Source organism: Carica papaya, chromosome 6, assembly GCF_054855325.1.
Source record: "Carica papaya isolate Zhongbai chromosome 6, ASM5485532v1, whole genome shotgun sequence".
Lineage (NCBI taxonomy): Eukaryota > Viridiplantae > Streptophyta > Magnoliopsida > Brassicales > Caricaceae > Carica > Carica papaya.
Genome location: NC_142314.1, coordinates 30,903,124 through 30,917,994, shown reverse-complemented (window position 1 = coordinate 30,917,994; position 14,871 = coordinate 30,903,124). Strand labels below are relative to the sequence as shown.

At 30.5% G+C, this 14,871-nt stretch overlaps 1 protein-coding gene across 1 annotated transcript; it reads right to left on the bottom strand.

Moving 5' to 3' along the window:
* Nucleotides 1-4,235: 4,235 nt before the first annotated feature.
* SEP3 (K-box region and MADS-box transcription factor family protein) lies at nucleotides 4,236-13,429 on the bottom strand. The gene is made up of 8 exons (XM_022044032.2): nucleotides 13,098-13,429; nucleotides 10,687-10,765; nucleotides 6,161-6,228; nucleotides 5,902-6,001; nucleotides 5,730-5,771; nucleotides 5,599-5,640; nucleotides 5,185-5,324; nucleotides 4,236-4,495 (listed from the first exon to the last, which is right to left on the bottom strand). Exons 1-8 carry the CDS (start codon nucleotides 13,280-13,282, stop codon nucleotides 4,420-4,422), a joined length of 732 nt encoding a protein of 243 aa, XP_021899724.1. The 5' UTR covers nucleotides 13,283-13,429; the 3' UTR covers nucleotides 4,236-4,419.
* Nucleotides 13,430-14,871: the final 1,442 nt, after the last annotated feature.

Genomic DNA, 14,871 nt, shown 5'->3' with positions numbered 1-14,871 from the left:
CCACGTGACCCGTTCCCGGGTCGACGTGGTCTTGCCACGCGGCAGGTCCTTGTTGGCCAGGGCTGCTGACTAGGCTCCTGATGTGGCTGCTGACGTGGCGCTGACGGGGCACAATTTTTTTAAATTGCGTTTTGACCCCCAGTTTCTGATTTTCTTTTCAAAAATACCCCCATAATCCTAATTTTCACTCCTTTTTCCTAAAATCAATTTCAATTAAATCCAAATAATATTTTTACCCAAATTTTATATTTATTTTATTTTATTAGGTTTATTTTAATTTAATTTAATAAAAATAAAATAAAATAAATAACAATAAAATTAATAATAATAATAATAATAATAAATAATTTAAAAAATTATTGGGCGTTACAAGATCCACCCCCCGTGTATGAACGGTCCAGATTTGTCTCTCTCTCAAGTGCGATCGAATGGTCTTGATTTCATCCGATCTTGCAATCCAGATTCATTCTACAGATAAGATGGATCCAATGGCTGAGATCCGGCCACGCCTCCTCGAACAGACGACCCAGATTAAATGAAGAGGAGTATTTAAACTCATTTTCCACAGAAACCCTAACCTTAGCCATAACTATCTCGCCGGAAAGAAGAAGAAGAGTGGCCAGAGAAAAAGTCAGCCATTGTCACTACCGCACCGGAACCTTCATCGATGCAAGAAGGTGAGTTTTTTCTTCCCTTTCAATTCGCAATTCGATTCTAAGCCACCCAAACCCATGTCGGTGATAAAAAACAAAAGAAGAAGCTAGAAACCGAGGGCAGAGCCCTGTAGTGATCCAAAACCCCTCCAGTGAGCGCGAATCCCTTTCTTGTTTCCTTCCATTTTTTGACCATTAGATTTCTGACTTTTTTCTAGTGCAAGACGACCAAAAAAACCCCTGACCACGAGGAAAGAATGGCAAAACCGCCACACTAGAAAATCCACCCATCGGTAAGTTTTGATTTTTTTTCTTTTTTCCGCCAACAGAGGCCACATGACCTTGAGTTTTATAGATTTTCGCACAAGACCAGCCAAAATCGGCTAGACTGAGAGGAGGCACCACCGTAAGCGGCAGAGCCAGCATCGGAACACGGCAGCGCCGTTGTGCCGGAACCCTAAACCGATTTGAAAAATTTTAAAACCCCTTTTTGGTCGTCGTTTTGAGTATTTTCAAGATGTGTGATGCGTGTTTTTGCTTTTCGTAGAAAAATCTAAAAAAATTGAGAATTTTTGGGAAGTGTAGTGAAAAAAAGCGTTGTTTCGAACACCGAGCTTGAGTAAGAATCCTTCATCTTTTCCCCTGTTACGGTTAAGTAAAGTTTAATAAATAACAAACGATGGAATTTGTGAATATCGGTAACCCCTAACTAATTAAATTCAGGTCATCAATAGAGCCGGTAGTCCGTCAGTATATAATTGCTTATTTTATCTGTACTATTCATTTATTGTTGTCCTGTTATTGTTTGCTTACTGCAAGTACTTTAATTCATAGGTTTAATTGTCTTCTCGTTTATTGATTTATTTAACCGTTTTACTCCTATCAATTTATTGGTTTGAAATGAATGTCCTAACTGCGCTCTCTTTAATTATTAAGTAATTAAATTATATTGTCTACTTATTTATTGTTTTATTTTTCTGTAATTACGAAACGAGATTGTTGTATGTAATTGGCGGCTAGTTGATGAATTGGACATGCATGTGTTAGATTAATATATAAAACTAAAAGGTTTACCGAGTGTCATGGAAAAGGGTGTACGGACCCGGTACATAGAGTAAACCCTGTCGTGAACAGTATCCTCAGTCGAACATGGCTAAGAAGTACCATACCAGAAGGGTTGGAAGTGTTTGTTCACACTTATACCGAACGTGGTATTGAGGCGGTAGTACTTTTGGTGCCTATTACCGGATGGAGTATAGGGACCGCCAGTTGATTAATAAATTGAATATTGGGTCCACGTGTAGTAGAGGCCCCTATGGACCCCTAGCGGCACCGATAAGAAAGTAAAAAGATAAAGCTTGTTTATTGTTGGCATCTTAGAGAGTTCAATGTATTGCTATATTGTTTCTTCCTTCATAAGTAGCATATGAAGACTTAAAAGGTGAGTATGAAAGTAACATTTTTTAAATTAAATGAATTTACCTAAGAAAGAAAATAGTTTAGTTGGTTATTTGCAATTTTTGCCAACTTTTGATTTTTCGTATTGGTTGTAAAGTATTGATATTTTTACTGTGTTAGTGTAGTTCATCTTCCTTTATTAGCCATTTTTTATCAAGATGATCAAGATTCAGATCTTGAGCAGCAGAAAAGTTGTAATTGAAGGTTGTCTCTCATTTTTTATCAGAGTTACACAACAGAGGTCAATCCCATAGGTCTATAGTTATACTTTTCCTTTTGTTATTTTAATTTTTTTCAAAGAACATTCTCGTAATCTTATTAGATATTTTAATTAAACTGTGCAAGGAATGTAAACCCTAAATTCTTAATTATTTCCACTAATATTTTATTAATTCAATATTATTATTCAATTAAATTTTGGGCCTTTACAATTAATAAATACACTAAAATTTAAAACTATATTACATGTCTTTTTCATTAAAATTTAAGCATATATATTACACATATACACAAAATTAACATAGTAATGTTTTCACGAACTTTTTTTATATTCTAAATCCAAATTTGACTTAGAGTTAATTCAAAATTAATCAACATAATCTGAGTTGGACAGATAATGAGTGGTTGATTCAAGTTTATTGAATTGCTAACTTTTTGTCATCCTTAAGTTTTTACTTTATGTTCTACTGTGATTCATTCCAAAAATGGTAAGAGATCTTAGTATAGAATTTGTCCTTTTTTTTTAAAGTCTAGGAATACCAACTTTAAATTTTTTAAAGATTTGCCCTTTAGAGAAGTTGTTGTCTTAATATTAAATTTTGTTCTTTTTATTCACCCAGAGTCACCTACAAATAAAGCCTCATAAAAAAGTGAAATTACAATCTTTCTATTTAAAAATTTGATATTGATTTGCTCTTCAACATTTCAGACGAGAGAAAAAACTTTAATTAACCAAAAGATCATGTTGAACCAATCTATTTGTCTTTGTCATATGGTCAACGTAAGTCTCAACATATTCAGCAATACGATTATGCGGAAGTGTTAATGTTGAGTAACATGCGTTTAGTACTCACATGGAAGGAAATATTGATTTTAAAAATTTCTACATATGCTTTGATAGCCTAAAGAAAGAGTGGAAGATTAGTTGTTGGTCTGTGATTTACGTTGATGAATATTTCCTTAAGAAAATATCAAATTTTGAACATTAATTTAATAATTCCTTTAAAAATAAAAGAAGACAAAAATAAAAATACATTTTTTGCAATTAGATCCTTACTATTATATAAGTTTACTACAAATTAAATCCAACCATTGGGAGGGTGGTGTGTGAGTGTATTCTGGAAAAAGGTTCTTGTTGCTCTATTTTCTAAACAAAAAGTTTGTATTAGCAATGATAGGCTTCCATTTAGATTTGGAAATCACAAAAGTATAACGTGTCTATTTTTCTTTACACAGTTGAACTTTTTGGGATATTGTTATTCTATCAAAATTATTTTTATACTTATGAGTTCATTATAGTGTGAATTAAATTAAACATCAAAATTAAATATGTAAATGTCAACTTTTTACATTTTATAACGATTACAGATGTCTTTTTCCCAGCACATCCTTTCCGTCATGATCATGGAGTCCCTAGCTACTCAAACAACTATTTCCATGATGAGGAACATATTGTTAGCTAAGTAGGCATCTGAAATTTTTTTAAACTTATAGTTAAGGTTAGTGATTTTATAAACTTGAGAGAAGTTAACACTCTAAAATACTAAATCTATTACAATATTTTATTTTGTTTATAAAATAGTATATTTACTCTAATTATAATGTAATAAATAATAACATAATATTTTAATAAAAACATATGAAATATATCAGAACTTGTGCGGGGACATGAAAAAACATAGACAAATAAATTAAAAAATAATGAGGTCAAAAATATTTTTTATGCGGCTTGTAGAACTAAATACATTTTATATTAAGTCATTGGTTAAGTAGTAGTCTTGATTTGTTATTCACCCGTGAGTTTCAGGATTCTATATGCAAAAAAGAAACAATTATTTGTGAAGAGAGCTGGCAACTACTAATAAGAAGAGGGGCGGTGCTTGAGCACGCAGACACACAAACAAATTACTTATACTGTCTCCAAGATACTTACGATGCAGAGTCATGAGGTAATTGAGAGCATTACATACATTGTTTTTCTTTTTCTCGCTGTTAAATATTAATTAATACTAACGTACAAAGATATAAAATTTTCTGATATTTCTCTTAAAAAGGAAATATCGCATACCATGGCTGATAATTGTTATTATCATGGCAACCAACCTGGCATGTAATTATTCACACTTGGCCCTGCAGTCACCACTGATATTGGATCTGGTTGATATCTGCAACTCCACAAAATCCATGCCATCGTTAGATAAATCTCAAGAACTTTCCTACAATTTTTAGCACGACCCTTTTTTTCTTCTGATATTCACTCTTATGAATGTTCTATGGTAAACATATACATATATATATATATATATATGAAATTTATTTGAAAATTTATACTTACTTTAATTAAGATAATAAACATTTCATTAAAAAATAATAAAAATTGAATTTATAAAAAATTTATAATGAAATTAGAACCTTACATTTCTAATTCCATAAAAAATTCTTAACCTATTGCGAAATAGGTTTAAGTAAAATTATCTATTTTATCTCTTTAAAAAATCATAGATTGTTGTCAACAATACCATCTCCAAAAGATTTAGTAAAGCAGATTTGAGGTTAAACATCCGCATCATGTTCTATGTGGACATGTTATCTCAAAAAAAAAAAAATTCTACGTGGACATTTCAAACTAATATCACTAAGATTAAATATATAAATTGAGTAAGAATGAAATAATAATTAAACCGACTGCAAATCTGAAACACCTGTTCTGAAACAATGGACTTAAAACAGTTGACAATATACCTCCGGTGTTAAAATTTGCTTCTAAAGCTTGGCTATAGCATTATTAGATAATTGCCACAAAGGAGAGACTATTAGAGCAGATATGGTATGTCATAGAATTCGCAAGTCATACCCGATTTGTAATGTAGGCTCACAGTCTAAGGGATGAAAGAAAGGATCAGGCTGAGGTACTGGAGCTGCTTGTCTGCCATACCCAACATCTTCTGCATTTGGATTCAGTTGGAGTGAACTAACTTGGTAACCCTCCACTAACTACAAACCAAAAACCAATACAGAGAATAGCTTATAGGTTTTTCAAAGGCATGTTACTAAAGTAATGCTACACGTACAAAGAACTTTACAAAAAGATCACTTACAAACTGGTGTGGCAGGTGGACAGCTAAAATATAGTTTTTTTTCTATAAACCACATCAGTTTGTTCGAGAATTTTGTAAAACTTTGTAAACGTTTGGCATTTCTTCTGTTGTTAAATGTATTATTAACAAAGCAACTGAATGTTGTTGGCTTTATCTCTTGATAAACCTACCCTTTGTTTCAACGTTTTATTAGCTTCATTGAGCATGTGTTCCTGTATATAAAGTTAGAAAGAAATAAACCGATGAGTGATGGAAAAAATTAGACAAGAAATAAGGACCCGGCAAAGAGACAACATCGTACTCTACGTTGGAGGTCAGTGAGCTGATCCAGCATGTACTGGGTCTGTGAAAAGGGAAAATGAAAATGACAGTGAATTGGTAGTTTCCTTCTGTTCCTGAATCAAGAAGGTGAATATATATAGATGTAAATATATACATATTTACAAAGTCATTAGAGAGATGAAGCCAAATACCCGCGTCGATCTTATTTGTTTCAGTGACATATCGAGCTGCCTTTCTAGTGACTCAAGCTCCTTGCTGCTTAAAGGACCAAGATCTTCCCCAAGAAGATTCCTGACGTGAAATTAGATTCCAGGATATAATATCAAAGATTAATCTATCAAAAATTCAAGTTTAGCATGTATACCATTTCAAAAAAAAAAAAAACAAAAGGTTTAGCATATGTAATAAAAATTCTCCATCCAAAACTGTGGCTAAATTTCGGCAACTCACTTTTGGGATCTTTGTAGGGCTTCATAACGTGCTTTCAGCTTCAAGTATTCCTGCTGACTACTTAGCTCCTGGTACAAGTAAGAAACATGTAAACCATCAAAACCAAGAAAGTGAATAATCTTCAATTAATTAAGATGGAGAGTCATAGCTAGATCACCAACATGCAAAGCTAGAAGAAAATGAAACAGAGAACTATTATATATAGGTCAATGTAACCTCGAGTAATTACTAATACTGGTCTTTTGGCCTTTACAAAGTTGATGATAATGGCCTTTACAAAGTTGATGATAATGTAGCCTTTCAGAACCTTGACACAACCAAAACCCCCAATTACAGAGTTAGTTTTCACTTTTGGTACACATTGACATAGCTCTCTTCCTCTCTTTACAGGTCCATCACCAGGACACATACTTCAGAATATTATCTGGGAAACAAATTAACTTGTTGCAGCCACTAAGCCCGAAGCTCTTGCCCTCCATTGTTAGAATTAATTATTTTTTTATAAAAAATTATAAATTGGCGGTTCTGAGAGGAAATTATAAATGTATAGTTATAAGTGAAAATTATAAATAAACTATTATGAAAAAATTAAAATAAAATAATAATAAATTAAATAGCAATTAAATGAAATAAATGGGTGATTAAAAAGAGGAAGATTAATAGATTGTTATAACTGCCTATATATAGGTTATGTATTGTGTATACTTGCATCCCAGTTTAATTAAATAGAAGTTTGATATTCTTTGTTGAAAAGTCTCAATATATCCCTCTAATTAAATAATTTGCATTAACAATAACTTTTAATATTTATTTTAATCCCAACAACTAATATATAATCTGGTTCGATGCAGGCGTAAGTGGAGTAGTGAATTTATATTCGTGAAATTTGAAAAAACACTCTAAATTAATAACTTCAAGTGTTGGTGCAAGTATGATGCAACTGATGGTTCATGTATTTTTTGGAAGAAAAGTATGATGTGTGGGAGATCAAGATGCAAACATTGTAACTATAGTAAGGATTGTAAAATACATTGAGAATAGTTATTCTTAAATTGTTATTGGGCAACAGTTAACACCAGTGGAAACGAAGAAATCTGCGAAAGATCAAATAAAAAATGTCGAAGCCCCAATTTGTCATATAATAGAATTTTGTAAATAGTTAATGTTTCTTAATAACTGATGCAGTTAAATCAAAAGAAGCATAAGATATATCGCAAGAAGAGTTCCAAAAACCCACAAAGGTGATTGTTGCGAAGTTGCAGATCTTAAGAAGATAATTTCAAAATTTACAAATGAATGAGTTATAGAAAAAAAATATCTCAATTTCTAAGTAAGCCCCATACATCTTATCCTACATAAATGAGGAACCAAACTTTAGTAAATTGAGCAAACAACTACTATAGATCTATAAAAATGAACCAATCATTTTGTTTACTTAAAATATCACTAGTTAAAATGATCATTTTAGTTTACTAATTAAAAAATATTTTGTTATATTCTGTTATGATTTCACTAGATTAAATACTAGTAAATATTATTTTTCATGTAACACAAGGAAGAATGAAAGAATCTCATTGATTTAGAGTAAAATAGTCTAATTCAAAGGGCAAAGTTTTATGCGAAGTAGTAAATTAAAATTTAAAGACATAAGAACTGAACATTTAACTTTACGAAAATATGTTAGGTTTTTTCTTAACTTGTAGTATGTAAAATGTATTTTACTCTTAGTAAAAAAAATATAACTACTTTGTGAGATTAAAATATATGAGGACTAATGTTTTAAGGGAGATAGAGATGCCTTTCTCCGCATCTCTATGCTAAGTACTTATGGTAATTTTGAAGATTTTGCACAGAGATTAATTAGCTAACTTTCTTAAGAACAATTGACTATTGTTATTATTTTATTTTTACTATTTGAGAGAATAATTAATCCTGTATTTTTATTCTTTTATCTTTTTATTGGCGACATTTCTTCTTCAATTAAATAGAGAGACACACATTAATAATATTTCTTTTTCAATTAAAAAAGACAGAGAAATAAAGATTATATGATATTCATATTTGTATATACTAATTCTTATGTAATATTCACATTTGTATATACTAATTCTTAAAAAACTCCATCTATACCAAAATTTGAATCAAATTCTCTCATGAAATGAGTCATGCACCTGGCCTCCATTAACTTATATGGATCCCTTTCTCTGTCATTGATTCTTCCAGCATGAATATGCAACCTTTAAGATACTTTTACTAAATTAGGTAGGAATTAGTAAGTATATCTTTAACCAAACAGTTAATCACATTAAATACTAGAATTTTAAACTATTAAAAGAACAGATTCTTCTAATTAAACTAAGCCAAACTCTTTCTTGATTACCTCCCTTTAGCTCCTAAATGCGATTGTGGTATTTGATTTAAAGGTGGAACTTTTTCCTTATGTATAAAACTCATGGACAACATAATTTTCTTAATAAAATAATTGTCAGCACTGTTATTTAAATACTAGAGAAATCAAGTTATAAATGTTGATGTTATTTCCAACGACATATATATGCTATATTTGTTCTAAATTATTCTATTTTCATCATACTACTACATTTTAGTTATTTTTTAGGATTAATACACTACATATTTAAAGTATAACTGCTTTAAGTCCATTATATAATTAGTTCAATAAAATGAATTTATATTCAGTTATTACACAAAAACATTATATTAAATTGAATGTTGAATTAATTTAGATTTACAACATTATTCTTATTCAATTTTTATTCATTTGTATAATACTCTTAATTATATTTTATAAAATTAGAATTTGAGCAAAAATAAATCAAAATGTTATTGGTCTTAGAGCAAAGACACAATATATGTATAAACCAAGCTTTGGAATAACTAGTTTATTTTCCTAAGCAACTCTCAGAAGAAAAATATTTCATGAAGACCTCGATCCCAGACTAACTAATGTTACATAAGTTTAAGAACAATCTTTGTAAATCAAATTGAACATTTTTTATAATAGAAGGATATGTTAATACTAACATTAATATAAAGTAGTCATATGCTAACTAATAGTCTATGTTATTTTCTAAAATTAAGAAACACTAATATTAAAGAAAAATTTGGGATAAAATTTTTTTAGCATGTCTTTAGAAGATTATAAAAGGAGAGATAAATGCTGCTCTTTTCATTAGAAAATTAGATCTCTCCATGTAATTTCCTGACCTAATTAATAAGCTTTACATGAAGAAAAAATAACAGGTTGGAACTAGTATGCCCTATTGATGAACAAACTTAAATCACATTAACTTTGACCCTTTTTTTTTTTTTAATAAACATTAACTTGGACCCCTAAAATATTAGGATTCCTTTAGGGATCTTTACACTTATAATTGAAATTGTAAAAAATGACATTGAATTTAATGAAATCATGAAGTTAGAGTGACATTTTATTTAAAATAAATGTTTGAATTGAAAATATTCATGCAAAATAAAACTACATGGTATATTTTTATATTACAAAGTATATTCTTAATATGTATTATCACATATTAAATGTTTTCGCTTAACAGAACTTCAACATTGAAGGAATAATGAAATAAAAGGAAAAGCTAAACTTCTCTTTTTTTAGTAATGAATGTGAAATTAGTGACGTTTTGAACCCTCAACTTTATAATGAGACGAGGAATACCAAATAGAATAGTGTCTAATATATGAGACTTCAATATACATATTTATGGTTCGAAAGTGTTATATGAGTGACTTGATCTCAAGCTAAATAATGATACATAAGTTTAATAACAATCTTTAGAGTTCAAATTGAACATTTTCATAATAGAAAGATAAGCCAATACTAACATCAATATAAATTAGTCATACATTAGCTAATAGTCTATGCTATTTTCTAAAATTAAAAAACACTAATATTAAAGACAATCTGATATTAGAATATTAAAAGGGAGAGGTAAATGCTGCTCTTTCCTTATTCAAAAATTTAATCTCTTATTATGTAATTTATTGTTCTAATTAATAAATCCCACATGAAGAAAAAGAAAACTGTGAAATTAGTATGCTATAATGACGAACAAATTTAAAATCAGATTCCTTTACGAATCTCTTAACTTGAATTTTTGAATCGAAAATATTCTTGTGGAACAAAACTACATGGTATATTTTTATATCACCAAGTATATTCTTAATGTATGTTTTCACATACTGAATATTTTCCCTTAATAGGATTTCAATATTAAGGAATGATGGAAAGAAAAGGAAAGTTGAACTTCCATCTTCTTAGTAATAGATGTGAAGTTAGTGAACTCAACACGTATTGAACCTTCAACTCTATAAAAACAAGAAATACCAAATAAAATAATGTCAAATATGTGACATTTATGGACAGAAATTCATTTTTGGTGAATAAAAGCATATCTATATCTTCCCATTACATTTGTATATTTGTGTATGTATATATGTATATATCAGAGTCCGAAAAATAAATTAAAAAGAGGAAAAAATGTAAAATTTACCAGTGCTTCTCTTGTGGACACATTAGTCTCCGGTGCTCCATAATTGCACTTCTGGTACCTCTCAAGTGTTTTGAGCATGCTACAAGCAAATTCATAGAATTTCTCAGTTCACAAAATATAATCATACAACAACAAATGTTGATATATCTGACAAAAACAGTATCAATCAAAATCTATATGCGGGTGCATGGATATATGCTCACAAAATAATGCTACATATATAAGTAAAAAAACAAAAAGAAGAAAGCGAACCGATTATTGTGGAATGTTTATCTACTCATAATACTGGTATTCCCTCGATTGGATTCTCATTGTTTAATTGCATCTAAATAAACGCCGCATTTCTCCCAGACAATTTGATGTTAGCACTTCACTTTCAGGAATATGAGGCAATGGATCTAATTAGTTACATGAACACTATCTCACATAAGATCTTTCATGTTAATGCATAACACACATGTATAACTTCGTGTCCACCTATTTACACATTTATTAATCTTAACGTAATTATATTTTTTAAAATATATATGTATATATATATATATATATGAACATACGTATACGTATATGAATGTGAGATGTTTTTTCTTAGTGGACGAAGTATGTGATATGTTTGGGGTAAAGTGTTTGAGTAAAGTATATATATGTTTGTAAGTTTACCGCTTTGACTATCTTTTTTATTAATCTAAAATTTTGAAATGAAAATCAAAATAGAATCCCGAAATTTTCTAAAATTATAACTGGTGAAAAAAAAAATCAAAACCACACAGAAAAAAAATAAAGCAGAACCCGGAAATGGTAAATTTAATTCCAGATGATAGACGTCAAGTCAAACCACATAGTTAGTATGAAAAGTCCTTAAGAAGGGAAGAAAAAACGAAGATGGATTTTCAAGGGAGAAAATAAATTTAATATTACTGGATTAATTAATGTGAGGAGTGAGGGAAAATGATTAGCAAATATGGGTATTGAATTGAAGGAAGCAAAAAAGAGAAAGAAATAGACAATTATTAAGAAAGAAATCTAATAATTAACCTGGACTGAGTTGCAGAGATGGTAAGTATAACATGCTGTGGATATTAGGTTCACCTCAGACTTTTAAGAAAATATGACAGAGCTGAAAGGATATTTAGATTTCTGAGTGACAGTGTGTAGAGAGAAAGAGAGAGAGATTGATGTTAAAATTTGAAACCCTAGGCTCTATAGTAGCTTCGAAAAAAATCAAACGCCAAGCAAAAGTCTCAATCGGTTTCAACTGATTGAAAAAACCTCTGAAGGATCGAGAGACAGAGAGATAGAGAGAGAGAGAGTTTCGATCCACTGGATTAAAGAAGGAAGCTCCACTTAAAAGAAAAAGAAAAGAAAAAAAAGAAGCGAGAGAAACGTGTTAACCAAAACCAAGTACTTGCGAAATGACTGAAACTATGAACTACATTATTCTACAAAATTCCAAAAATATAACAAATATCTTAGAAAAAATTTTTGGAAACAAATTACTATTTGCACTAGGTTTTGAAGAATGACGGAGAGGAAGATGAGAGTGACAGAAAAACCCTAAGTTCAAAAGCTGCTCAGAGAGAGAAAGAGAGAGAGAGAGAGAGAGAGAGATAAGGAGAGAAATCTAGTTAAGTTTTGGAAGAATTGTTGCGTTTATTTTTATATTGTAAAATAAAATTCTATAAAAAAAATTGTTGTTAAAGAAAAGTGAAGATCCAATTGGAGATTTAATCAGAAACAAAAATCGCGGTGACCAAACGTACCTAAAAACGATTTTCAGTGATCTAAACTAAGTTCCAAACGAAATGAAGCTAGGAAGCTTCATTAATTAAGAAAAAAAATCCAAAAAGAAAAGAAGAGAAAGAAGGAGAAGAAGTGAAGAAGCAATAAATTAAAGGTCAGACGAGTTTGTTTGAAGCGAAGAAATGAAACAAAAAAGGGAAAATCAGAGGATAAACAAAAAAGGAAACGTTGAAGATAGAAAAGAAAAATGGAGGAGTTAGGGGAAGAAAAACAAGACGTTGATTTAGAGGTCAATACAACAGTGATCTTCTTTTTATGAATTTTCCAGTTGCAGATCTAACACCAATACCAACACAAATACACTCAACCTGCTAAAAACGCCGAGACATTCACCAAAACGGCAATAGATAAATATATATATATGTTTATCTCTCTCTCTCAACACGAAAACTTTATACATGTTTTCATCTCTCTCATCTCTATCCAGCAGCACTTATAACAGCAAAAATCTTTCTCCATGAGCTCCCGAGATCCGCAGTCAGAATTCAAAACAAGAAAACGGAAATGAAAAATTAATCAAGGGAGAAAAAGTAATTTGAAAAAGAGATTTTGTATTGGTTAGCTTTTTCGAGAGGTATTTGTTTGGTTTAGTTGTTTCGGTGAAATTATACCTTGAACTACTGCAAAACTCGTACAGCTTTCCTCTATTAGAGAAGATGATGAGAGCAACCTCCGCATCGCAAAGAACGGAAAGTTCATAAGCTTTCTTCAACAGACCATTTCTTCTCTTTGCAAACGTTACTTGCCTGTTGATCTTGTTCTCTATCCTCTTCAACTCAACCCTACCTCTCCCCATTTTTTTTTTTTCTCTCTTTCTTTTTCTTTCTTTTCCTTTTTTCTCTTTTCTCACACTTCAAATCGATCCACAATTCCTTTGTGTTCTCTCTATTTTAACATATATATCTCTCTTTTTTGCTTTTCCTCTCTTTTTTTTCCTTTTTATTTATTTATTTTTCTCTTCGTAATACATTTATACTCTCCGCTACATTACACATGCATCTACTCTACTCATCAGCTAATAACAGAATCTCAGGTTATTTTATTTTATTTTCCATTTTTTTAATTCTGTATATATATATATATATATAAATAAAGAATAATAAAAAAAGGAAGAAGAGATATAGAGAGATGATGATGATCCTGTATTAATTAATTCTCTAGTACGTCCTCTAAAATTAATATTATATTAAGGAAATGGGTTAGTAGTAATTGTTTAAAACACAGATTAATTAAGAGATGATTAGACAGGCTGTTATCTGTTAGTTGAGCCACGTGTCAGGATCTGAAGATAGAATTTAAGATCGGACGGTCAGAAAGGGAGGAGAGGGAGCGCGTTTTAAAATGAGGAATGGGAATATAACGAGTGAATTGGACACGTGTCAAGAGGAGAAGTCGTGAGGAGGGCGTCTGAATCCACCTGACAATTTTCGGGTTGGGGCAAATCATGTGACCTAACCTTAAGAAACTGAACCTTGTTCGTACGTTTTCTCTCTCTATTTACGGAATTGCCCCTCATTTCTTCAACCTCTCTCCGACGGGACTCTCGACTCTAAACCATCTATCCCCGTTCCGTTATGAAACAATTGCCGTCACTCCTCCTCTCCTGTCTTTAAAAAAATAATAAATAAATTTAATTGTAAAAAGGTAATTGACGTTTTATTCAATTTGGTCAGTAAAATTTTAATTTCTGTAACTAGATTCTGAATTTTTATTTCCCAAATAAATTCTTCATTATTTATTACTAAAAAATTAAAAGTCAAAATTTATTTTTATAATTAAGTAATGTGTGTGTGTATATATATATGTATGTATATAAAGTAATTGATCCCATGCTCTCCCATGTACGAGAATGACTTCCCGTAATTCCATTGCATGAACCAACAACATATATTTACATATATTAGGTATAGTTGACTAATTTATTAATGTACATAATATAGGGTTTGGTGCATTAAAATATGACCTAACTCAACTCTCTCCGGACCTAATCCAATCAAACCGGTTCAGATTAAAAAAGCATGAACCGTCCTGAATAGGTTCATATTCACCGGTTCACGGTTTTCCTTTGGTCTCTGATTAAAACACAACATGCTGTTACCCAAATTTGTATAGACAAATCTGAGTTCTTAATATACGGTTTTAACATTATAATTACTTTTATTTGAATTATAATGTGTGTGTGTGTGTGTTGTAGTTTTATCCAGAATATGCTAATAAAAGGGTAGATTGATTGTGGGATTAGCTTTATATATATATATATATATATTATGTGTGTATGTATTTATTAGTTGTTGTAATAGGTGGTGTCATCCTTTTCAGTCACATATATACGCCAAGACAATATGTTGATCCCTGCTGCCTCATTGTTTTTATCTACCTAAACTA